The sequence below is a fragment of the Vicugna pacos genome, chromosome 20 (assembly GCF_048564905.1).
Source record: "Vicugna pacos chromosome 20, VicPac4, whole genome shotgun sequence".
Taxonomy (NCBI): domain Eukaryota; kingdom Metazoa; phylum Chordata; class Mammalia; order Artiodactyla; family Camelidae; genus Vicugna; species Vicugna pacos.
Window position 1 is genome coordinate 19,782,742 of NC_133006.1, and position 25,989 is coordinate 19,808,730.

Here is a 25,989-nt window from a genome sequence, read left to right on the forward strand (position 1 = left end):
TAACCTCTCTGATTTTCAGTTTTCTCACTTGTAAAATGGGTAATAACTCAAGGTTTTTGTGAGAATCAAATGAGATAACTTAATCATCTGCTTGATCTACTGAGCATTCAATAGGGACTCAGTAAATATTACTTTTTTTCCTTCCTCGTGCTATATTCTCGTATATCAGAGGTTCTCAACTCCATCTGCATCTTAGAATCTCCTAAGGAACTTAAAAAAAAAATACAGTTGTTCAGGCCCCACCCACTGAGATTCAGATTTAATTGGCCTGTGGTAGGGCTTGAGCATGGGTATTTTTGAAAATCTTCTGTTAAAGGATACCTTTCTTAAAAGATAGAATGATGATTCTCATAGAAATACAAAATGAGCACATGGCCAAGATTTATTCAACTTATTAATTAATGAGGGAACCCATAAGATGTTACAACTGGTTTAAATAATTCCAACACCACACACATATCGGCAATCAGGAATGCTGAAATGAATTTTAAAATAGATGCAAAATTGGTCAGTATCCACAGGGTAGTAATCAAATAAGCAATTGCATTCCACTGAGCAAAATTTATTTGCACTTCTGTTGATAAGAATCACTTGAATTACTCTATGCTTTCTATAATTGACAGAGTTTTAAAGTAGCTCAGAGATAATGAAAGATGCAGACCTTCATGAAGTCAGATACTTAGACTAATATGTGAAACAGGACACCCAGTGATCTGCTTTTTTGTACATTTTAATAGCTTTTACACTTCCCCAGCCAAGGGGACACCCTGTCTTAGACCTTTGATATAGTTCTTTTAGCACTGTTACCATACTGTATTGTAATTATTTGTGTATGAACTGTCCCACCTGGGATGGAGAAGTCCTTAAGTACAGAATTCATGTTCTCTTTACTTTTGTAGCCCAGCACCCACCTACAAAAAGTGCTTAAGCAAGCAGGACAAGTAGTATTATTCTCCATCTTCTGATGAGGAAACGGAGGCTTTGAAAGGCTCTGATCATGTCATATAATTAGCTTGTGATGAAGTTGGGACTCAAGTCCACTCATCCATTTCTTCATTCCACCTTACTTCATTCAACAATTCCTAAGTACCTACTATGTAGCAGTCATGGAGCAATGGGCTTCTGCCGTCCTTGCCCTGGGGACCTTACATGTAGGGCAACATGGCTTAGAGAGCATAAGCCAGAATGCTTGGATTATACCTTGAAGTCAGCAATTATTAGACATGTGACCCTGGACAAATTACCTGGCTACTCTGTGCTTTCATTGTCTTATCCATAATATGGGGAAGCCTACCATAAAAAGATTAAATAAGGTAAATATGGTGCAAAGTGTTTACCGCAGTTGCTGGTGCTATAATCATCTGTGAGTGAGGCTGTGACTCTGTTAAACACTGTATCAGGTCCTGGGCTGCAAACATGAGGAAAACTTGGATCCTCCCATTGCTTGAGAAGCTCAGTTGAGTGGGGTGGAAAGAGCCTCATTAGACCATGACTAGGGGATGCGATGAGTGCAGCTGTGGGGATGTGAAGAGGATTATGGGAGCACAGGGTTGGGGGTGGGAGTTGGAGAGCAGGGCTTCTGGGGAGTTGAGTCTTTAAACATTAGCAATTGGACCCCATGCAGGACCTGCTAGGAGGAGGAGGCTGCTGCAGGGATTGAGGTGAGAAAGTGAAGAAACCTCACCAAGGCCACTGTGGAGGAGGCAGGAGAGGAGAGATAAATCTAAAGCTAAAGCTGATGGAATTGACAGGAACAAGGGGTTGGTTGGAATGAGGGGGGGGGTGAGGGCAAGAAGGTGCCAAATCTAGGGCTTCCCAGATAACCCCACACGGCCTTGGATTCTCACAGTCTAGCCCAGTGGTTCTCCAAGGGAGGTCCCAGCATGAGTATCACCTATGTTTTTAGAAGTGCAGATTCTCGGACCTCATCTTAAACCCACTGAATCAGAGCATACAATCTGATCTGTGTTTTAACAAACACAAGTGATTCTGATGACCCGAAATAGGGAGTGACTTGCCTTAAGTCATTTGGGGAGTTTAATGGGATTTAATTATTCAGTGTCAAATATGTGCAAAATTCTAGAGTATATGTTGCAGAGGATACCAAGAAAGTTAAGTCTCTTTATTAGTTATCTATTGCTGAGTAACAGATTAGCCCAGAGTTTAGCCATTTAAATAACGGAATCATGAATCTGGGTGCAGCTTTGTGGGATCCTCTGCCTTCAGGGTCTCTCACAAGGCTGTGGTCAAGGTGTGGGCCAGGGCTTTGGTCATCTCAAGGTTTGACTGGGGCAGGATCCACTTCTAAGATCACTCAGTGGTTTTTGGTGGCACAAGTTCAGTGGTGGTTCAGAGAGAAGTAATTCTCCGGTTGGAGGAATCAGGAAGGTTTCCTGAAGGAGACAACATTAACAATGGACCTTGAAGAAATGGAGGGCATGCCATTGGCTGAGAAGGGTGGAGGACACAGCATAGGCAAAGGCAGTGAAGTGGGAAAGTGAAGGGCTTGCTCAGGTACCCAGGTATCAAAATCATCTCACTTGGGTGGAGACTAGATAGAGAAAGGGAAAATAAAGTGACGATGCAGATTGGAGCCATAAGAGCAAGGCTTCCACTGTTAGATGAGGGAGCTCTCCCCTTGACTGCGGGTGGGAGGTGGGGGTCAGGAGGTGGGAGAGGCATGGGTCCATCACTACTGGGGTCAGGACTGAGGGGCTCCGAGCCCACTGCTTCCCTGCCTCACCAGCCTCGCCACAAGGTCTACATCCCATCTCCTCTTGTAGTTCGGACGCACCGAAGTCATCGACAACACACTCAATCCTGACTTTGTGCGCAAATTCATTGTGGATTACTTCTTTGAGGAGAAGCAGAACCTCCGTTTTGACTTGTAAGTGGAAGATGGTGCTGAAGATGGAGCTGGAGGAGGAAACACTGCTGGGAGGTGGGGCTACAAAGACCTGTGGTTGGGGCTGGAGTTTCCTTTCTGGGGAAGGGAAGGGGAACTGTGATCTTAGAGGAAGCCCAGGATTGGCCTGGGATAAAAGTAACAATTAGCAGAAGTCCAGGAGGGGAGGGAGGGGGATGATGGAGGAAGGGCTGCAGGGGAGACAGCAGGTGAGCCAGCCCCAGGTGAAGGGAGGTGCCCAGCACAGGGTCAGCCTGCCTGTGGCTGGCAGAGGTACATCTCCATCTTGAGTGACCAGGCCTGAGGGCAGGCTGGGCAGGCTTGGGCAAAGGGAAACAATCAGGGAAGGTCAAAGGCAAGGTACTGAGCTCAAAGTGCTGCCGAGCCTTAGCTGGGAAGGTGGGAGAACAGGCAGTGAAGAGCAAGGTGGCTCAGGCACCTGTGAACCAGCCAGGGTGGCAGAGCAGGGTTATTTCATTTTTTCAGTTTTTAATGAGGTATAACATACATAGAGTGAAGTGCCCAAATCTTAAGAGCCCTCCCTTGTAGTGCATTTTGCCATCCATTTACCACCCAGATCAAGAGACGAAACAGGTCGAACACCCTAGAAAGCTCTCACTTGCAGTTCCATGCTATTACTCCCAGAAACACCCACTCTGTTAGTGCCCGTTTTGGGGAGAACAGGGGTCCTGGATCAGCTCAAAAAGCCAGGCAGTTTTGGGCAGGATGCCCCAGCTGCCTTCACCATCTCTCTGTGTTCCATGCAGATATGACGTTGACTCCAAGAGCCCTGATTTATCCAAACACGTGAGTTCTGCCAGTGACTGCACAGCACTTCTGAAAGTGCCAAACTCTGAGTTGGCCCTGGGCTTCGCTGTTACACAAACTGTGTGTCTGATGCTGCATCCTGTCATTTCAGAGCCCTCATTCTTCAGGGGTGGGGTGATGGGAGAGGTGGGATGGCTGTGAGCAGAGTAGGTGACAGTGGTCTTTTTTTGTACCCTGAATGTACAGGATTTTCTGGGCCAGGCCTTCTGTACACTTGGAGAGATCGTGGGGTCCCCTGGGAGCCGCCTGGAGAAGTCCCTCACGTAAGTATACAGGGAGTGGGGCCTGTCTGGGTTGCTTCCTCAGTGATGGGCCAACTTCCTGCCCACCCTTGCTGAGGGCTGGCTCAGAGTAGGGGCAAAGCCGTCAGCCAGTCATAATGGACGATTAGAAATAAGGAGACCCCCATGGGCCTTGCCCTTGCAGGGCTTTTAGCCGAGTTATCTTGGAGGAACTCCAGCTCAGTAACTAGAGTCCCACATTCCTTAGAATGGCCCGAGATACTGTGTAGTCCACACTCGCCCCTTACCCCATCATTGTATAAGGGAAAAAACTGAAGCCCAGAGAGTGGAAGTGACATGCCCAAGGCCACACAGCTAGGAAGTAGAAGAGCTGGGATTTAAACTCAGGGGTCTTCTCACATAGAGTATTCCTCAGATTGTTCATACCTTGTTGTAGGCCAAAGCTGGGCGTAGTGAGATCCTCCCCCTCCCACCCTGACCCTGACATTCTGCATTATAGAGTTTTAAGTGCTTTTAGAGGAAAGCTATTACACTGAGCAGGCTCTGGGATGAGCTATTTCCCACAGTGGTGCGTGAGGGTGGCTTCAGGGACCAGCCAGATCTGGCCAAGTGGTGGAGGTGACTTCTTTTGTCCTTGTTTCTCAGGAAGCCCCAGAAGCAGGGCCCAGGCAAGAGAGGCTGGCAGACTGGGACAAGGGTCCAGGTCATAGGGCAAGGTGGGCAGAAAATCCCTCCACTTGCTTCTGCCAAGTTCACACTAGATGCTGTCCCTTTACCATGATCAATAACTGTAAAATGTATTGTGTGTGTGGGTGGCAGTGGTCTCTCTCCCAGGTCCTTGTTTCTGATCCCTAGTAACTGTGTGATAACTTCAGAGCCCCCAGAAAGGCCTCCTTGCCCTCCAAAAGTCTCCTCCTCTGGGTTCACAGAAAATTGTGATAAACACCTATCATTTATTGAGAACAGGGAACAAACCCAGGTCTAGGGGGCTCTGAAGCTTATAGAATTTGAGATCCCAGAAGTGAGTATATTTCTACCTCTCTCAGCTTCTAAATACCTGCGTAAAAAGCCCATGAGTCTTTGTGTCTGTTTCCTGTGCTGTCCTCTGGCCCATCTTCAGTGGAAGGACAGTTTCTAGGGATAAAGGAAGACTTGGATAGGGGATGGAGCCCTTAAAGGGCAAGCAGGATCTAAAATGTTGAGATGCTGGGTGTTGGTGAAGGAGGGGGACCTATTCGCCCCACTGAAGTTTTCATGTGTCTAAGTCTAGTTGTCTCCCTGGCTAGGCCTGTGAGTGGCTTCCTTTCACTGGGCATCTCTTCTGGCCCAGACAGTATTTTACCTCTGTGATCTCATGTGGTTCTCTCAGCAATATCCCCATTTCACAGCCCACAAACTGAGGCTCAAAGAGGTAGAACAGTGGTTCAGTGTAGCAGGCATCACACACTGTAACACGTTCCCAGGGGTTGTGATGCTGCTGGTCCAGGGACCACACTTTGAGGACTCCTGAGGTAGGTTAGGAAGAAGACCTCTCTTTCTCCTGGCTTGTGGCTCTTGATCCTGTTTTGATGTTTGATGCAAAACAGAAACCTGTCTCCAAGAATCCAGATGCCAAGCTTGCTGGCCTCTTAGGATGGGGGTGCTCAGCTCATGGCATGATCCCTCTCTTCCTCTCTCACTCTTCACAGGATAGGAGCATTCAGCCTGAATTCCAGGACGGGCAAACCTATGCCAGCTGTGTCCAATGGGTAGGTCACCAGACATCTCTGCCCTTGGTCCTCAGACATCCAGCCAGTTCTGCAGAGGGGGCTTGAGACTCCTAGCTCAGTCCCTGCTCCTACCACTGTGCATTCAGCCCTGGCCAGGGGCACAGTGAGGGCCCTAGGTCTCTCCTTAAGGACCCAGGCACTTTGGCCACTCTGCAGCTGGCTGTCCCCCTATCCAGGGCAGAGCTCCAGCATCCCCAGCCCCAATGGCTCATGGGACTTTGGGGAGCAGGGTGGGGCTTAGAGGTAGGGGCTATTTCTGAGAAGCAGCAGAGGCTGGGCACTCTCCCTTCCCTTCCTCTCTCCTTGGCCTGGTTTGTCCCGCCTCCCACCTTTCACTCTTCCCCTCCCTTCTCCCACCTCACCCCTCTTCCCCTCCATTGCTTCCACTGCTGGATGTCAACCTCCTCACAGAGTAAATTCAGCTAAATCTTTACTTTCTGCATTTGCTTACCAGCTGTGATGAGCTAGCCTTGCTCCCCCAGCCCCCACCCTGACCATCTGCTTTTGGCTGGCCTCATGCAAGTATGGCAGTGAAGACCTTCCCCACTCCTTCCCTCTCCTCTCTCCTGGTTGGAGGGAGTGTCCTCACCTGGTTGGGGGGCAGGGTAGGGAGCATCTGCTTGGAGGAACCAGCCTGGAGGTGCCTCTAGAGATGAGCATTTTGGATGAGTAAGCAAGGCTCCACTGGCCTTTGCTAAGGACTCCCAGAAGTTGGGGTCCTAGCAGCTGGATTGACCACCAGACCAGCTGGATGTGGGACTCAGGGATGCTCACAGTCCAGGAAGGGTGTAGATGATAATTTACAAGGAGAGTGAAGAAACAGCAATTGGAGAGGGAGCAGGAATCAGAGAGAGAAACAGAGAGGGAGGGCAAGAAAGACCAGAGGGAGGGAGGAAGAGAGAGAAAGGTCGAGCAGGTGGGAGCAGATTGTGGCTGGAGAGGAGGGAAGAAAAGATCAGAAATAGAAGACAGGCTAGGAGGCAAAGAGAGGAACAGATGGAAAAACATTGGACAGAGGAGGCTGGTGTGAGGATTCTCCCTGGTCAAACAAATCAATCTTTACTACAAGAAATGGCCAGATTGGGGTGGGAGGAGGAGCTTTGGGGTGCTCAGCTCAGCTGCCCAAGTCTAGGGGGACAAGCTGGCAGGCACTGCCACCTGCCTGTGGCAGGGGAACTTTCAGATGTGGCCCCTGCTCTGCTCATCTGATTTGAAGAGAGCTGGGTTGTCTCATCAGCCCCTGGGGCTGGCTCCCATGCCTCCCTTGCCTCCTCTGTTTGAGAGTCTCTCCCTCCAAGAGCTGGTGCTGGGGAGAGCTCCATCAGTGGTTCTCAAAGTATATTCCTCTAGGCTGGCCTAAGAGTGGGGCTAGATTTTATCAGCTTTGCACAGTCGTAAAGGAAAGTGGGTAGGGGGAGAAATGATGGTCCTGAGGGCCTTCTCTGTGCCAGGCACTGTGTGTGTGTGCATCTTAGTTAGTAAAATGGATGCTATAATCACACCTAATTTACAGGTGAGGAAACTAGGCTCAGAGAGGTACAGTAATGAGCCCAAAGTCACACAGCTCCTGGACAACATGCCATTTTCTTCTCTCTCCCTGGCTACCTTGGGACACCCCTAGGTTAGTCCCAAACACTGGAGTAGGGTGGGCTGGTGCTGCGGGAGGAATTCCTCCTGCCCCAGGGAAGAGGTAGTGTAGAGCTCCACTCTGGGAACTTGCCCTCCTAGAGGGGATTCTCTTGGTGGGCTGACTTCATGTCCTGGCTGCCCACATCATGGAGGAGCCACATGGTTGGCCAGGCTCTCTCTTCCTAAGAAAGATCCCAGCCAAGAAGTTCAAGGGGAGGTAGCCATGGTACAGGGCTTGGCAAGCTGCCACCAAGAGTATACCCTCTGCTTTACTCCCTCTTATTGTTCTCCCTCCCACGATGAATCAGAGTGGCTCAGAGCTGGAATGTTCCGGGACTCTGGGGGTCAGCTGGGGGCAGGGTGGGGTGGCTAGCCCACGAGGTCTTTTGCCCACAGAAGTGGTCTTTGGATGGAAAGTTTGAGAACCACTGGTCTGGAAGCCTCCGGGTGAGTCTGGATGCTTTTCCAATTCTAGGACTTTCACTGCAGACAGTACCCTTCCTGGTGGGCTCTTGGGGAGCAGGGGGCGGGGCAGCTCCAGGCCTGGGGGCCTGGCCCAAGAAGCAGTGCCCTAGTCCACAGGAGACTCTGTCTTCTCAGGGGCTTTGGGACAGATCTGCTGGATGGTGGGGGGTGGGGGGAGAATGCGGAGGGCTGATTCAAGGAGAGTTCAGGCTTGTGTCTCTGTCTTTGTTTGACTCGCCATTCTTTCATCTTCTCCTCTCCCAGTGGTGTCCCAGGGAAGAAATGTGGCACCATCATCCTGTCTGCTGAGGAGCTCAGCAACTGCAGGGTGAGTGGCAGAGGGACTCCAAGACGGGACCTGGTAGGGGTGGGTATGGGGCAGTGACAGAAGGCAGGATGACTTCCCTGTGACTACAGGACCACGTGTGTCCTTGGAGGGATCAGGGCAAGATAGGGTTCCTCAGTCTGACCTGACTCACAGAAATCCACAACTGTCATAGAAGTCCACAAGGTATCTTCTCTTTTTACAGCTGAGCTGACTGAGGCCTAGAAAGGGGAAGGGGCTCACCCACAGTCAGCAGCAGAGCTGGGCTGGGAGCCCTAGTCCCTTGACTGCCATGTCAGGGTTCCTTCCACTCCCCATCATGGCCACCACTCACTCTTCCTTGAGCCAAGAATGCCTTGGCACTAACACTGGAAGCAGAGAGGCCTCTTCAGTCTTAGAGCCTGGGTGCTTGGCATTTAGTTCTCATTTTTCACTTTAGCTCTGGAGTAGGGTTGAGGCTGGATGGGGCTGAGGGAGTAAGAGTGTGTGGTTGGAGTGTGTGTGTGTTGGGAAGCCTGAGTCTGCAACATCCAGCAGCCCTTGATTTTGCTTTTCTGTGGGACCATGGAGAAGCAGGAGATGGGGACAGCTGAGGGGTAGCTGAGCACCCAAGAAGGGGCTCAGGGGACCCAATGGCTGATAATGATGATAAAATATAGTAGCGATGACAGTTATTGTCTGTCAAGTGGTGGGCATTTTATGTTATCACTACTTCTGACAACAATCCTAAGAGGTAGGATAACCGTTGTCATTCCCATTTTATGGATGAGGACAGTGAGGCTCAGAGAGGCAAAGTCACCTATTCAAGGACAGTAAGTGGTAGAGCTAGGGTTCTAATCCATGTCACTCTGATTCTAAAACCCAGACTCATTTCCCTAAACCACCCAGGCTTGCATGCCCCTTAGGTTAATTAGGAGCCGCAGGTGGGAACATAGTGAATCATAAGGAGAAAAGGAGGGGGCAGCAAAGTGTGAGCACAAGGCCAATTCTGGGGTAACCTGGGAATCCAGCTTCCCGTGGGGCTGGTCCAGCTCAGGTTAGCGGGACTGGGAGGGATGAGGAGAAATAGCATTTTCTGACCTTCCTGGGAAGTTTCAGTGTTGCTTTTGTATCCATTAGCTATCAATATTTACCATATGAGAAATTAAAATTGAGAAACATTTTAAATTATGTATTAATTCATTTAAAAATAACAATAGTTTAACCCATTACAGGTTAGCAGAAGTAACATCTTTTTTGAAAAATAACTGTATTTTCCAAAACAAGTCATTTAGTGAGAAGAGTGCTTTGTTTTATATTTTAAAAAATCTCTTTAATGTCTGACTTAACAGAAGAGTTAGATTTTCATATCTGCTTCTGCAGTCAATCTGTTATGATATCACTGTTGGATAACTTCTAGAAAATTCCATGTCTTATCAGCATTATTATGAAAATAGCTTTGGCCTCATGGACTCCCATGTGGGTTCTTGGTCCGTACTTTGAGAACTGCTATTATGTATGGAGGTATAAATTGTTAGCCAACATGAATTGAGCAATTTTTTCTGAGACACACAATGTGCTAAGTTAGTGTCGGCTTATTTGATGTATTATAATATGTAATGTACTACATAGTATGATATCATGTCTGATGTATTATGATCCTCATTTCACAAAGAGGTTAAGGGACCTGCCCAAGGTCACACAGCCACTGGGTAGAAGAGATTTGAACCCAAGTAGTCTGGTTCTAGAGCCGGGGTCCTTAACTACTAGGTTATAGTGTCCCAAACTCTGCTTTCAGGGGCTTCTAGTTGGGGAATAAGACACAGAATTGATAGGCCAGGGCCACATAGCAATGACCAAATCAACTCAAACACAACTGCTCAGTCTGATTTCTCTACTTGTCTGTTTACCTTGGTGGGTCTGGAGGAACTTAACAGCAGGACTAAACCTTCCCCACATGTTCTCCCAGCAGAGGGTGTGGTGTGCAGTAGGTGATCACAGAGGATCTTTCATAAATCTGTGCTTAAATGAGTAGGAAGCACAGACCAAATGTGTAACAGCAGGTGATGATGAAAACTCCTACACCTATTAGTGCTGGCGATCTGGACGCTACTGGAGTTCAGACAAGGGGGAGAACCCAGCTGACATGTTGACTAGAGCTTCTTTTCAAGCTTCCTGAGCCTCAGTTTCTCCACCTCTTTGCTGGGGCTGATAGGGTTGCTGAGGATTAAAGGAGATCATGAAGGCAACTGTGCCTAACAGGGGCTCAGCTTCTATTGGATGTCTGGGAAGGACTGAATCTGAATTCCCTAAAGCCTAAATTCAGTTTGCCCCCACACTTCTAGCTCAGCTGGTGACTTCCTTCCTAGCTTATAATTAAATGAAGCAATGTAAGTGAAAGTGCTTTGGAATCTCTAAAGCTCTAGACGATGCTAGGTGCTGTTTTGGGTCTAGTTTTCTGGTATTGGTAAACAGTCTGTGTTTAATACCCTTTAGGCTCTCCCTCCTCCTCCTGCTTCCCCACTCCTCCCTTCTTCTCCTTCATCCAGGGATGGCAGCAGTTTCTTTGATTTAAGCTGTTTCACAGCTTGTGGAGGTGGGGGCTCCCTCCCTTCCTCTTGAGATTGTCAGCTTCTTTTCTTTTGGGGCATCTTTGGCTGAGTTCTGTCTTTCCCTAGAATATTTGCAAGGAAAAGAGACTAATTCCCAGCATCTGGCTGAATTAAAATAATTACATCTGAACGGCTTTGCTTCTGTCGTTCTAGCATTCAGTGGGAGGATCAAAGGAAGAGGGTGGAGTCTGAGAGATGGTTTTTCACCAGAGCAGGGCTTCCTGCTCAAATGAATACATTCTGCCGAAGTAGACAAACCCTCCCTTCATCCATGGGGATGGTGTGGACGGGCAGGGACCAGCAAAGGATTAGAGTGGACTCCACCGGGTCACTAGCATACTTTGATGGGTTATAGAAAAGCCCTGCTCATCTAGAATTTAAATACCAAGAAAGTTTCAACAATCAGAATTTGATCCAAAATATTTTTCAGTGATACTTCATGTTGACAGTGATGACTTTAATCTCCTGAAGGGCCTCTGAATCACTAAAGAATTCGTTATGTTCAGCAGTAAAACAATTATTATTCCATATAATACTGACCAGTATTTAATTTACATTGTCCTCAGAGTTGACCAAGACTCTCATGTTTATTTGATTGTCACCACTTGTTTCGGGACTGGGTGGGTGTGAGTGACCCAGTGTACAGATGCAGAGGGGCTGAAGTGCCTGCCTAAGATTGCAGGATTCTAGCCCAGGCCTTGGTTCAGGGAGTCTTTCCCTCACCCAGTGGAGTCATGAGCCTTCATGGTACATGTCTGGCTAATAGCCTTTAGCAGGCATGGTGAGTCGCCGGGCTTCTGGAGAGAGGCAGTGGGGTGCTGTGGATGCAGGGAGCAGGTAGCTCCTTGCCTTTCCCTCCCCAGACCTTTAGCTATCCCTAGGCTTGCCAGGCACCCAGACCTGCCTTGCTCTGGAGCCAGGAGTTCCTGGCTGGATGCACAGTTTCAGTGCCTCCCAGTCAGGTCCCTGCACACACTGATGAGAGTGTGGCTCACCTCTCACCAGCCAAAGGAGTCAAAGCTTCATGCTGCAGCTGCCCCTCCTCCCACCCTTTTAGGTATCACCAGCCTGCTCATGTATTCATTCATTTCGTTTCCTCAAATATGCTTTGGCTCAGTCCATGCCCTCCCAAGGTTTCCAATTTAGTATGAGAGACAGAAATTGCCAACAGTGATCACAGTGCAGCAGTGGGCCTCAACCCTGTCAGACCCACTGCCTCTTTTTTATAACAAATATTTTATAGCACTCTTTACTATCCTGAAGGAAAATTCATGGATAATACTATGTAGTATGCCAAAATACACACAGGTGAAGCAATGAGCCTTTGTGGCTACCTGGAAGAAGATGGGTCCAGGCAAAGAGAATAGCTCTTGCAAAGGCCCAAAACAATACGCAACTGATTGGATTGCTTCAAAAGTCAGGGGAAGAGTGATGAGTGAAATCAGAGAGGCAAGGGTGTAGGTGAGTGTGGAGGCCAGATTGTGTGGGACCTTGTGGGTGGGGAGCTTAGCAGCCTGGAATCCTGATAAAGTCAGAACTCTTGTTGTTCTAAAGAAATACTTCAGAGAGAGCCCAGTGTCTCCATATGGGAGACTCAGGAAGGGTCCTGGGAGGGAGGGAGAAAGATAAGAAGAAAGAGCTAAGGTGAAGTGGGAGGAAGTGGTGAAGGTTTCCTGAGACTCAAAATATGCAGGTTGATGTTGGGGGAAGTTGTGTGCATCTAGCACGGGTATAAGTGTCCTGCACGATGAATAACCAGCATTTAGACATCACTCTTTTAAAAAGTTAGTTTGTAATGTTTTGGACTTAGAAATCATCATTCTGGTTTAAAAAAAAAACAGAACAAAAGAAAGCAAAATGAAAACATTTTTCCAGATGCTAAAAAGATAACATTTTTGAAACGGACAGTTGGAAAATACAAAGAGTAGAAACATCAGTAAGAGATAATCATTGTTGACATTTTGATGCATTTCCTCCAAGGCTTTTTTTTCTGGGTGTACAAGTATATAGTTTTTTCTTATAATTAGTAGAAAATGGTATCCAGATTTATTTTCCCATGTCACCAGATATTCTTGGAAGACATATTTAAAGCTGCATATCACTCCTCTATTGTATGGATGGGTCATAATATATGAAATCTGTTCTTTTATAGGAAACAATATAATTAATACTGCAGTGAACATCCTCATAGCTGAATGGTTCCATTTTTCTATGAACCTTAGTTGATTGATTTTGGTTAGTATCCCAGAAACACAGACTCAATGAGTGGGAGGAAAAATGGTCCCATGTGGGGTTTTCAGCCTCTGAATGACCAAATCAACAGATACACAACTGACTGGATTGCTTGAGAAGTCAGTGATTAAGACAGCAGAGAAAAACCAGCTTGACCTCAACATGGTTATTAAAGTCAATGTGTACAGACAGGCCTAGTCTCTTAGGCCAACTTCAATATCCACCATCTGTGTTAGAATAAACTCCAGCCTAGGGGATCTTCGCTGCCATCGCTGAATGCCTGTACCCCAGGTCTCCTACTTCAGCTGTCTTGTCATGGCAAGCTGTGGCTCTGGGCCTCTCTGTGAATGCAGAAGCCTTCCAGAGGTCACTAGTCACCCTCAGCCCTGAGTTGTGTTCCTTCCTGCTGAAGTGCTAAATTTTATAGTTGTGGCTAATGATTCTTTTTCTTTTTAATTAATGTCTTCTTTTTTCTGACTAAAAAAGACAATATACTAGTTCCAGGAAATTTGGAAAATGCAGCAAATATTAGAGAAGACAATAAATGTCACCATGGTTCCTCTATCTCTTTAAAAGTGCTTCTTAGGGTACAGTGTGTGAGCAGTAGAGGAAAGTTGGTTAAGAATTTGGGCTCTGGATCCAGGCCAAATGCCATTGCTTACTGGCTGTGTGACCCTGGGCAAGTTACTTGACCTTTCTGTGCCTCAGTTTCTTCATTTGTAAAATGACTTTATTTAGATATTTAATATTATATGTATCATGGATTTTTGCATTCATTTTGATTTTTTTAAACTATCGCATTCAAATCTTTATTTTGATTATTGAGATTTTTGGAGTCCCTTAAATTTTGCACTTACCTTATCCTTGCTCTGAGGGGGGGGGGGGGGCTGCCAGCAAGATCCAAACCTTCCATTCTCCCCTCCTGGGTGTTGCTACTTCCTCCCAGCCTTCAACCCACCTGCTGACTTCTGGGCTTGACTTCTGCCCTACATGGCCCTCTTCTGGGTCAGGGAAGGCTAACATGCTAGAGTGGGCCAGACCGTCACCCTAGAGAGAAAGGTTGTTTGCTGTGGTATCCCAAGCAGCCTGACTAACATGTGGGAAGATGCAAATTGAGGAAATCCTGCTTTTAGAAGAATTTAATATGTTTTTTAAAAGATAGGCTGAAAAGGCAGAAATTGCAAAAAATTACACATTGCAGGAGCTGCTTTATTTTCTCTGCAGTTGATTCCAGAGATGCTTCTGGTTTGAGAAAGGCATTTCATGTGCTCAGAGAGCCCCACTCTCAGGCTAAGGATGTCAAACAGCAGGACCTCTGACCTTCAGCCAGAATTTGCTGCTCTCAAGTCTTGCTGGCCCAGGCGGTTTTATTGACACTTACCCAGCCTTTTCCTGGGGTCACATGCGTATGATTAACCTTTATTTAAGAGGAACAGTCAAAGCATAGTTCATATGACTATTGACATAACTCAGCGTCACCTTCAAAAGCAAGCCCCCGTACAGTTACATGTTCCTTGCCTCAAGGACTCCCCATGGGATGCACACCCACTGGGGAAGAAGCCTGCCTTGGTTACAGCCTAGAAAGCTCTCTGAAGTTCTGTTTTATGCCCTTGGATTTGATAATGGCACAATACAGTTTATCATAATGGGCTTTTGGCAGATGTTCTCGGGTCTAGGCGGTGTTAGGGAGGGCAGATCAGGTTGAACAAAAAATAAGCCCCCAGCAACGCCTCACATATATTCGCTGTGTGGGGGTGGGGGAGTCGGGGGGATGAGGTGTGGCTCACTGGTGGATTTTTCCAGTTAGATGAATTTCAGAGCCAGTCTTTTTTTGTTTGTTTAATTTTAACTAGTTTGCACAGGGGAGGCCTTTCTAAAATGGATTTCACACTTCTCTGACTTCTCAAACTGAGGCTACAGAACATAATTAAACTTATCTTGATGATTCAGGGTCATCATTTGGAATCTCAGTTATTAATCTTTGGAGACAGACTGTCTTGTTTCAATCCTCTTACTAGCTTTGTGGCTTTAGGCAAGGGTGTCAACCTCTCTGTGCCTCAGTCTTCGCAGCTTTAAAATGGGAATAACAATAGTATTTATTGTAAACACTAGTTGAACATTGGCAGTTTCATCGGGGTTAGCCCAGAAGCAGATGGCACACTGCAAGTGTTGGCTCCGATTCTTTTAACTGCTCTGTGCTAGACACTGTGGACTGGTACTTAACATATGCCAGCTCCCTTAGTCTTTCCAAGAGGCTCACAGGGGGCATTATTACTCCATTTTTCAAAGGAGAACTTGATATTAAGGTTACATTGCTTGCCCCAGGCTGCTCAGCTGGTAGGTGGCAGAGGTGTTGTTCCAACCAGGTGGCTGTGGCTCCTTTGTACTCTTCTCTCCTCAGCTGTAAAGTGGGAAGTCAGGTCCAGCTATATCTACCTCAGAGTTAGGGGGCCTCTTGTCAGTCAGCACATGTGAAGGTGATGAGTGTCCTCTAGGAACCACACAAACTTGTGAGGGAATGAGACCATGTGGACAGTGAGGGCTCTGGGGTTAGGTGACTGAGCCCAGGGTGGCTTGGGTTCGTCATTTCACCCCTCTGAGCCGCTCAGCAAAATAGTGATGAACTATGTGCATGAACATTGACCTCAAGGGTGTGATGTGCCTACACTTTGCTCCAAACTGATCTCATTCAGCTCTCACCACAACCTTTGAGGTGTGTGCTGCAATCAGCTCCATGTACAAGGAGAAAGCTGAGGCTCTAAGAGGTTACCTCCTTTTCCCGGTCACATGGTTGCAAAGCAGTAGAGCCAGGATTCAAACTGGGGCAGCCGGCTGCAGAATCCACTTGCTTCACTGGCTGGCTGCTCTGCCAGGTGGGGTTGGAAGATGAAAGGAGACCCTCCGAAGTGTTAGCTCAGGGCCTGGCACTCGGTGTGGGGCAAATGTGAGATATTATCCTTTCTAACCAGCTTGGTGCCTGGAATCCCCAGGGCCCTGGGGCACCCTCTAGCCTTCTGCTGCCTCACACCCTGTTTCCTTCCTTCCCACCAGGACGTCGCCACAATGCAGTTCTGTGCCAACAAGCTGGACAAGAAGGATTTCTTTGGGAAGTCTGACCCCTTCTTGGTATTCTACAGAAGTAACGAGGATGGAACGTGAGTTCTCTGGCCTCACTCCACCTTCTGGGATCAACGGGAGGCTGGGCTGTGGTGACTTGCTGTGCACGGTGGCTTGGACTCTCTCCTCCTGGTGCTGCTCTGGGGTTCCTGCTCAAGAGAGGAAAGGGGCTCTGGGTGGAAGTCAGGAGCTCCAGGATAGTGCCTGGTGGCATGGATGGGGCTGGTGGGGTTTTGGAAGCAGCCTCCAAGCCCACAGTGCTATTCTGAGGATTTTAGCAATGGTGAGTACTGGGCATATCAGAGATGGAGGGAGCAGGCAAAAACAGGCCTAGGACAGGATTGAGGAGCCCCTCTGATAGCCCATTCCTTCTTCCACACAAATCAGTCCACATCTCTAAGCCTAGGCCTCGTCCACACACAGCCCTTCTGACACCCCATTACTACATGTCCCCCCACGACTTCATACTCAGCATGGCAAATCCAGACCCTTTTCCCCACCTGGCTCCACACTCTGCCACAGGCTTCATTCAAAATCCCTCACATCTCTGAAGCCCCCATTTCCTTCTCCTCTCCCTAATGTGGAAGCCACCCACAATATGATGGAAAGACAGACAACTCGTTGGCCAATGTAGGTCAGTGATGTACACAGAGGGACAGATTCTAGTCCCCCTAGGCCCTCTCTGCAACCAACTGTGTGGCCCCAGGCAAGTATGCACCCTCTCTGGGCCTGTTTTCTCATCAGTAAAATGATCCAGTTGGACTAGGTGGTCTCCATGGTCTCTTTAAGCAACACAGCTCTGGGAGGCTGTGGCCACCTACGGCACGGATTCTGCAGAATGAGGAAGAGATGAGGCCAGGGAGGTTAATTGGAGAAACTGCTGGAGAAGAGGAACTAGGAAGTAGGTTTCGAAGGAGAGGAAGAAAATGGGTCCACGGGGGTTGGGGGGTGGGGGTGAGGAGCAGGGAAGAATAGCAGGCTAGAGAAGCAGCATGTACAAAGCAAGCATGCCCTAAGCAGAGGGGCAGAGAGCTTCGCTGTCTCCTTAAATCTGAAATTCTGGGTGGATGTGAGTGTGTGAGTGTGTGTGTGTTGGGGGCAGGGCAGCGGCAGGGAGGAGGTGTGTTTCAGTTCAAGGGAAAACTGATTTTTAAACCTGAACGTACAAAACAAGGAAAATTAGGTACGATCATTTGCATAACAAAAGGATTCTTTGTCTCACAGAAGGACTCCTAGCAGGATTTCTTTAAATAATTCTTGTTGACTTTAATTTGACTTAAGGGAGGGAGGAAGAGATCTGAGTGATGTTCTGGGCATCCATGGAAGTGTCTATGCAGGTATCCTCCAGACGGGAGATCAGGGGCCCACCAGGCTTGTCTCAGAGGTGAGGGCTGGCCGGCCAGCAGGAGGGAGGGATTTGGGTTGTGGAGCAGGAGAGGGGTGTGTTGCAGTGTTTGCCAATGATTATTCTAGCAGAGCTAAGTGTGGGATGGATGGGGATGGGGCGGGGGAGAGGGAAAGACTCGTGACTGACACGGTGAACAGGTGGGAGGTGCTGCGCCACGCGAGCTGTGCTGTGGAAATGCAGGGGAGGAAGCGGGAGCGGAGGACAGGGCAAGGGGACAGTGCGAGACCTCGCTCCACAGAACTTGGGTGGGGACTGTAGTCACAGCCCCTTCCTTGGTAGTGGAGCTGCAGGGAACCTAGACTGTTGAAAATAGCAAAGGAGCTGGTCAGATGGGGGCGGTGATGGGAGTTTATTTGGAGGGGAGAGTTTCATTTGAATCATGGGCTGGATCTTGCTGGGGTGAGGGAGACACCAAGGGCAGCTGGAGAAACCGATCTGGAGGGACCCAGGGAGGTAGTGAAATGTCACACCTGCCACGCCAAGAGGGAAAGGGAAGGAAGCACACTCTTGTGCTTCTGGCACTGCCCCTGCCTTGTCTTCTTCAATCAGAATCACTGTCTGGGAGTACGAACGTGGTGATGGAGCCAGGCTCGGCCTGGCACTGCCAAGTATTACCTATGTAACTTCAGACAAGTCTCTACCCCAATGGAACTTTCTGGGATGGTGGAAATGTTCTGTATGTTCCTGTCCTGTATGGTCGCCATTGTAGCTGCTGAGCTCTTGAAATGGGGCTAGCGTGACCGAGGAACTGAATTTTATTTCATTTCATTTTAGTTCACCTAAGTAAATAGCCAGGTGTAGCTGGTGGCTACCTTTCTGGACAACACAGTGCTACCCTCTGTGGTTCAGTCTCTTGGTTTGTATTATGGGATAATCATAACACCTTCCTCACAGAGTTGTCATGAGGATTATATGAGTTAATATAGGTTATTAGAACAGAGCCTGGCAGCATTAGTTACAGTTCTTACCCCCTTTTACGGTGAGAGGGAAGCTCAGTCACTTGCCCAGGGCTGCACAGCTGGCAGTGGTGGTCCTGGGACCAGACCCCGCATCTGCCTGACCCTGTTGGTTAATGCTCCCCCAACACCACGCCCCGAGTGTTTGTTGAAATGAATTCAGTTGAGGCAGAAGATGACTGCAGGGACCATTTCCACACTGGCACCTGGTCCCCCATGACAAGTGTGGCAGAGAGTTGAAGGGCCTGTGGATTTGCTGATGAGGGGCTCAGGGGAGCTTAAAGAAAGCAGTTTGGGGCACGAGTCTAAAGCAGAAAGCAGACTATGCAGGGCTCAGGAAGAAAAGAAGCAAGGAGGAAATGAGGCTAATAGCTTAGAAGCTTAGAAGACTTGGTCAGGATATTTGGCTGGCAAGAGAGAGGAGATAGAGAAGGCAGTGGTTCCAGAGACGTGGAGAGGCTGAGAGGGTCCACGGCAGGTCTCTGTGACTGCTCCAGGTGGGAGGTTAGGGCTTCTGCCCCGTGCAGACCTCCCTCCCTTCACCACCAGTTGCTGATCTGATTTTCCCTCCTCCCCGCCACCCGCCCTACCCCGCAACCCAGGCTCCCCTTCCAGCCCTACCTGCCTGCCCCAGCCATGGGCACCTGCAGCTCCTCCTTCCCCTGTCCCCATTCCTGTCCTCGTCACCAGCTCTGGGGTGTGTGGGGAGGTCTCCCACGTGTACCTCACACTCCAGTGGGTGGGCGAGAAGGAGCACAGAAGTGAAATGCTGAGCCACAGTGACAGGAATGACATTTTGACTTGAAAATTGCCTGGGAAGAAATGGCACAGGCTGTGTGGGCACAGGCGGGGCCCAGGCACTTTCCTGGGTGACCTTTCCAAGTCGGGAGGTAGCTGGGGTAGATGCTGGGAAATCTCAGGGGGACAGCCCCTGCCCCCACCCGCTGCCCTGCTCCACTCTGGCTCCTGGCTGCCCCTCCATGTGGCAGGGCAGGCTTCCAGGATGGGGCCAGCCAGGCATGGTGTGGGGAGTGGGCAGGGGCGCTGGATTGGGGCCCAGCTGGGGTTAAGCCAATTCTGCCCTTCTAGTTTGCAAAGTAAGCTCATTGATTCAGACTAGAAGAACGAGCTGAAAGGGTCTTAGAGATTATCTAAGCTAGGGGCTTTAATTTCACTGGCTCAAAATGCCAGTGAAAGCTATGGAAACTCTCCTCTGAGAAATACATTTATTCATTAGTTCATTCCAAAAGAAAAAAATGTTACGTGAATACTTACTAAGTGGTGCCAGGCACTATTCTGGGCACTAGAGATATACCACTGATTAAAGAAGACAAACCCTTGCCCTTATGGAGCTTGCATTTTAGTGACAGACTGTGAAAGAAATAAAGAGAAAGATAGACCATGTCAAATGTCAAATGATGACAGATGCAATGGAAAAAGCAGTACGGAAGAGGACTAGGTGATGTCCGAGTCAGGGGACCAGGAGGTTATACATTTTAAATAATGGTGCTCAGGGCAGGTGATCATGTCAAAGAGGTGACATTTGAGCAAAGACCTGAAGGAAGTGAGGAAGTGAGCTATGAACATGGAAATCTGGGGAGAGAGTGCTCCAGGCAGGGGAGAAGCAAGCTCGTGAAACTTAGGCACCCAGCTCCACTGATGGTTTCAAGGGTTCATACATCCCAAACGCCCATCCTCTGATCCCTTCGTGAATCTCAGATGAAGAAGGTCGGATAGTGGCCAACTCCCTGGGCTTACAGGTGAGAGAGCAGAGTGAGAACCACATCTCCTGACACTCCCCACCTGGTACAGGAATCTTCTCTGCAGTGTCATCAAGAAATGGCTGTCTGGTTTCTCCCTGGGTGCTGCTGGTGAAGGGCAGCTCATCACTTCATGAAGCCATCATTTCCACTGTCTGGCAACTGTAGAAATTAACCAGCCAGCCCCTCTGTTGACCTGGATTCTGCCTCCCTTGGGGTCAGGACTGACAGCCTTCCCTCTCTTCTTTGCCAGGTTCACGATCTGCCACAAGACCGAGGTCATGAAGAATACCCTAAACCCAGTCTGGCAAACGTTCTCCATTCCCGTGAGAGCCCTGTGCAACGGGGACTATGATCGGTGAGATGAGGAAATGCCCCCCTGCCAAGCACAGGTGCGGGAGGTGGTTCATTTTGACGCAGTCCGTCCCATCAGCACCAGCAGAGCCTCCTGGAGCTGTGTGCAGGTGGCCCTGCACAGGGTGGGACTGTGGACTCCCTCTGCCTTCCTGGGCAGTGTCTGCCTTTCATCTCCTTTCCCTGCTTTCCCTCTCCACACCCTCCCCAGCCCCTTCCTCTTTCTTCCCAGTCTGATGTTCCCAATGGTGGAAGCCCCCCAGGTTGGGGGGATGGGAGGTGCCCAGGATTCCAGGGAAGCCCTGGTGAGTGTTGGGGTTCCCTAGCCTGGATCTCAGCAGCTGGTCTTTTCATTGTTCCTAGTGGAGGGGCAGCTGTGTGCCAGATGGTGGCTCTGGATGCAGGCAGAGGTGCCCTGGTCCCCACCAGCTCCAACTCCTGGCTGAAGGACTCTGGGAAGTCAAGATCCCAGGATATGCTCTGCCAGCCAGATTGCCATTAATGGGGATGAGGAGTGCAGTGCAAAGTGCTCGTGGAGTTTTTTGATGCTACTCATACTACATCTCATCATTGTTTGAGTGTAGATTGTGGAGTGTAGATAACAGATACCTGATTTCTAATTCTGACTCTGACTGAAAAGTACTGTCAACCTGGGCAAACTTTGGCCTGCCTGAGCCTCAGTTTTCTTATCTGTAAAATGGGTATTTAAACATCTACCTACCTTATAGGGCTTCTTTGAAGCTTACATGACACAACCTACACTAGAAGGCTCTGGTATGCATAAAGTACCATTCAGCATTTTGTCCACAAATGTTTATTGACTCCCTACCATGTGACAGGCACTGTGCTAGATACTGGGAAGTCAGCAGGGAACAAAATGCACAGTCTCCACCCTTCACCCAGCCTCTTGCAGTTTACATGCTAGTGGGGGAGGCAGACATTAATCCAATAATCAGGCAGAGAAACATATAATTACAAATTGTGGTAAGTGCCAGGGGAGAGGGGGCACGTAGGATGGGAGCTGCAACACGGTATTGGTCTACATTGTCACAAGAACCCAGCCTGGTTTCCTGGTGATTGCTATAGCTGGTGGCCCAGCTGGCAGGGGCTTCTCAGGCAGATCTGCCCAGGCAGACTTGAGGAAGCTGGGCCTCTGCTGGCCACTCTGACAGGAACACTGGGTTGTCAGAGCAGACACCTCAGGGTATCCTGGCTGGTGGCATTGGCACGGGCACCCTGGGACTCTGTTCACAGTGGCTACTTGACAGGGTGTGTGCAGTGGGATGGGGGAAAGGAATGAGTGGATGGACAGCCTTAAGCACCCCTGTCTCCCTCTTTATTAGGCTGCTGATCCAGGAGTTGAGATGGCTTATTTTCCTGCCTCTTAGATGGGACAGAAAAGCCACAATCTGTTCCGCAGATGGTCATTGAGCACCTACTATGTGCTTGGCACTGTGCCTCCAGCTGTGTGGCATTCAAAGGAATGTAGCCACACTTCCATCTTCAGGAGGCTTATAACCTGACCACAGGGAGCTCAGGTGTGCACATATGTTTGTTAAATAGCTAAATAGTTATGCAGAATGAGATTGGAGACAAAAATAGGCATTCCAGCCAAAAGAACCCCTGCTACGTATCTGTCCAGGTCCTGGAGTGGTGGGGAATGGGAGGACAGTCTGGTTGGAACAGCAGGGTCTAAAGTAGGCTCTGGGAGGCTGGAAGGTTGGTGAGTGGGACAAATGATGTGGGAAAAAATGTTGGAATAGAGAGGAAGGAGCTGGGGGCAGAAATTCAAGGTTAGGGGATGAAGAGCATGGCAGTTCATTCTCATGGGGATGGAAGGAACTGGGATTTCTGACCACACTGCCTAGAGGTTTTAGGGGTCCAACTGGCCCCCTACAACCCTGAATACCTAGGAGGGGCTCTCAGGGGCTCAGAATACAGCTTTGTCAGGATGGTGAGGAGGGCAGCCCAGTTCAGAGGCCTAGGCTCACTGTTCAGCCATGGGAGGCAGTGAGGGTGCAGTGGGAAGGTGCAGGTCGTGGGGAGAGCCCAGGCAGGCTCCCCTTTCCCCCTCTGAGGCTGAGCCCTAGACTGGCTTCCCTCCAGGATGGCTGGGCAGCTTGGGCCCTCCTCTGTAGCCAGGAACAGATTGACTGTGACATGACTGACAGAGGTCTTAATGGAGGGGTCAGGTGTGTCACACTGGCCTGGTAATCAAGTGAGCCTACCCTCCGCTGAGCCCTAGGGTCACTCATGTACCCAACAACCATTCGGGAGGTACAAGCGTTTGGGAGGCCCCCTCAGGGCAGGAGAGGGTGGACCTTGTGCAGGAAAACAAGGCCACTTTCCTCTCCATCTGAGGCACCTCCTGAAGCCTCATAGAATACACTGGATTTAATCTAGCAGCTCTGTCTTCTAAGCCAGACAGGTCCAGGATACTGTGCTGGGTGCTGTGGACACACTGAGCTATCAGACCCAAGCCTCCTCCTGAGGTTGCTCCCAGGCCAGGGTGGGAGACAGAGAGAAGTGCTCCTGTAGCACTTCTGAGGTAATTTTTATATGTGAACTAATTTAATCCTCCCAACAATTAGTACCTCCTCTGGAAAAGCTACAAATACTATCCACATCTTATAGGTAAGGAAACTGAGGCCCAGAGAGGTTATGGAACTCACCCAGGTTCTTACTACCAGTCAGTGGTAGAACCAGGATTTGGACCGAGGTGGGTTGGCTCTAGAATCTGTATTCTTAACCCCGGTGTTCTGCTGACATAATGGCCAAAATGTAGAGTGAGTGGGGTGGGATGGGAGAACCTTGCTCAGGGGCTTGGGCAGGTCAGAGCCAGTCTAGGCCTCCAGTAGGCTGAAGTGGGGTGATCATAAGAAGCCCTTCTACCTTCCCTGAAGTCCCCCTGCTCTGTTTTTGAGTATTCTGTGACTTGAGGATCTGTCCCTGTTAAACCAGATTCCTCTGAGTTGGACTGCTATCACTCACTCACACCTTCATGGTGAATGGGTACTGAGTGTGCTGGGTCCTCACCTGAGAGGGGAGAGGATTCCCGGGAGTTGGGGTCTCACACATCGCTGAAACTTCGGCCCCCTGGGTGAACCAGTTGCTTCTCTTTTGAAGCCCGCCACACGCTGAGCACAGTGGCAGGGGTGGGGCGGCCAGGCCAGCACTATGGCCTCAGTTAGGCTCATCTTATCCCTGGTTCACATATGCAGAAGCTGAACTCGGACAGAGGAAGCAAAGTCACTGTAGTATAGCCAGGGTTGCCTAGTGCCCCCACCATCCAGGCTGGCTGTCTGGCCTAGTGAGGCCCCGTACATCTCTTCCTCCCCGAAGCCTCTCAGAGTAATGGGCTGACTCAGTTAGTTCAGGGCAAACCCTTGAAGGCCTGTCAGCCCTCGGGACTTGTAAGCATCAGGGAGATGTACCTTCTGCCTGGGAGAGGAGAGGCTCATTAGGAGCCGACCTGCAGCTTGGCTCAGAGGAGACTAGAGAGAGAGATGCTTGGCGTGCCGAGGGCGAAGCCTGGCGACTCTGCCAGTATCCTCCATCCTTGCTGGCCTCCTGAGGCTCACACACACCTGGCTCTCACTCCTGCCCCGCACATTCAGAGACCCACAGAACACTAGCTCCTGGCCCCAAGGCCTGGCATTGCCACTGACCAGCTGTGTGACTTGGGGAAAGCCATACACTCTGGGCCTCCCTTTGAGATTTTGTGGAAGGAGAGTATTTTTACCATGTGGCCCACTTCATGAAGTTTTAAGAGATCTTAGCCAACAGATATTTAATAATAATATTTATATTACCTAGTATATGTTAGGCACTGTTCTAGAAGCTGAAGATACAACAATGAACAAAACAAACAAAGATCCCTGGCCTTGTGGAGCTGACATTTTTGTGGTAAATGGAAATTATTTGGGAGACAGGAGCTTGGAAAAAAGGCTTGAGTATTTCAGGCTTAACAATGCTGACCGTGTGAATGACGTAGTTGCCTTCTCACAGCAACTCCAAAATAGGTCTGATTACCCCATTTTACAGAGGAGTAAACGGTCTTCAGGGGCTAAGCCAGTTGCAGAGGGCCACACAGCTAGTACCTGGAAGAGCTGGGATTGTCATCCAAGGCCACCTGCCCCAGAGCCTGCAGTCCTCCCTGTCCACCTCCCTGCCTCCCAGATTAGGGGCTCTGTTCTGTCTTTCTATGTCAAACAAGATGTTCATTTTGTGAGGCCCAGTTCATTGTCACACACCCAGGAGCCCCTTCTCTTGGTTGCTGTCCCCAGAAGTCACAGTTGGTCTGACATGAGCCTTTGCTGGTCCTGTGCTAAGGGGTTGGGAGCCAAGGCCTGCAGCCCACAGTGGCATGTGTGGTGACCTGGGGCTGCTAGGTCAGGGCTGGATAGTGACAGAAATGTCACCAAGTAATCAAAGCTGTGCCTGGCTTCTGCCACTGCCCCTCCCTGTCTCTGGGCACCGTTTCTCTCACCTTCTTCCCCAAGGCTGGAGGTTGTAGCTTTCAAGCTAATCTGACCTCTAGGCTGCCAGCCATTCCTGGAGCCTTGACTGTGATTGCTGCTAGGCCGAGTTTGCACAGGAATCTCACATTCAGTGATCTCAACTTCAGCAGCAAGTTCAAATCCCCTGAGGAGATTTTAACAATTCCCATGCGCAGGCTACACCCCAGACCAATTGATTCTGTATCTCTGGGGTGAGGCATCAGCATCAGGCTTGCTAAAGCTCCCCAGGGGATCCAATGTGTAACCAAGCTTAAAAACCAGTAATCTCATCTGGAGAGGTCAGAGGCTCTGGCATCACATTAGAATCAGCCAGGGGACTTTTAAAAACTTTTTGTGCCTAAATTCTATCCAGATCAACTTAATCAGGCCCTCTGGCCATGGGATTTAAAAAGAATCTCCCAGTGATTTTTTGGGTATCCAGGGCTGTGGCTATGACTGGGGTCCTCCTACAGTCTCTGAGCATGTGGTTGTCACTGATTTAGTCACCTGAGGACTGGTGTTGGTGGTCCTAGGAGAGGTACTCCTTGCTGGAGTCCCTGAAGGACCCCCGCAGAGCTAGGGGTGCTCTGGGGAAGGACTGGGAGACTTCAGCATTGTGGGGCAGTGTCTTGGCTCAGACCCTCACCAGCTGTGTGACCTTGGGCAAGTCACTGGGTACCCTTAGGGTTCAGTTTCCCCACCTGAAAATGAAGGGCTGGAGGTTATCCCTCCAGAACATGTACAGCAGAACCACTTTAGAAATCTTTGAACTAGATTCCTGGGCCCTGCCCAGAGCTGCCAGGAACAGGGCCTGGAGGTCTGTGTGTCTCAAAAGCTCCCTAGCAGTCTGCCAGGTGGCCAGGCTAGGATACCACCAAGGTCACTTCCAGCCTTGTCATTCTAGGAATC

The 25,989-nt window shown here is 49.4% G+C and overlaps 1 protein-coding gene across 4 annotated transcripts in view; it reads left to right on the forward strand.

Moving 5' to 3' along the window:
• CPNE5 (copine 5) overlaps positions 1–25,989 on the forward strand; it is an 87,295-nt gene that overhangs the window by 36,367 nt on the left and 24,939 nt on the right. The window contains exons 4-11 of one of the 4 annotated variants that reach the window (XM_031688467.2): positions 2,784–2,887; positions 3,673–3,712; positions 3,920–3,996; positions 5,664–5,723; positions 7,770–7,820; positions 8,103–8,166; positions 16,038–16,141; positions 20,481–20,585. In XM_031688467.2, coding sequence (XP_031544327.1) covers positions 2,784–2,887; positions 3,673–3,712; positions 3,920–3,996; positions 5,664–5,723; positions 7,770–7,820; positions 8,103–8,166; positions 16,038–16,141; positions 20,481–20,585 — 605 coding nt within the window. Of the gene's footprint in view, positions 1–2,783; positions 2,888–3,672; positions 3,713–3,919; positions 3,997–4,492; positions 4,642–5,663; positions 5,724–7,769; positions 7,821–8,102; positions 8,167–16,037; positions 16,142–20,480; positions 20,586–25,989 lie in introns of those variants that run through there. The other 3 variants (XM_006202061.4, XM_015237491.3, XM_072945102.1) reach the window with 3 other exon arrangements.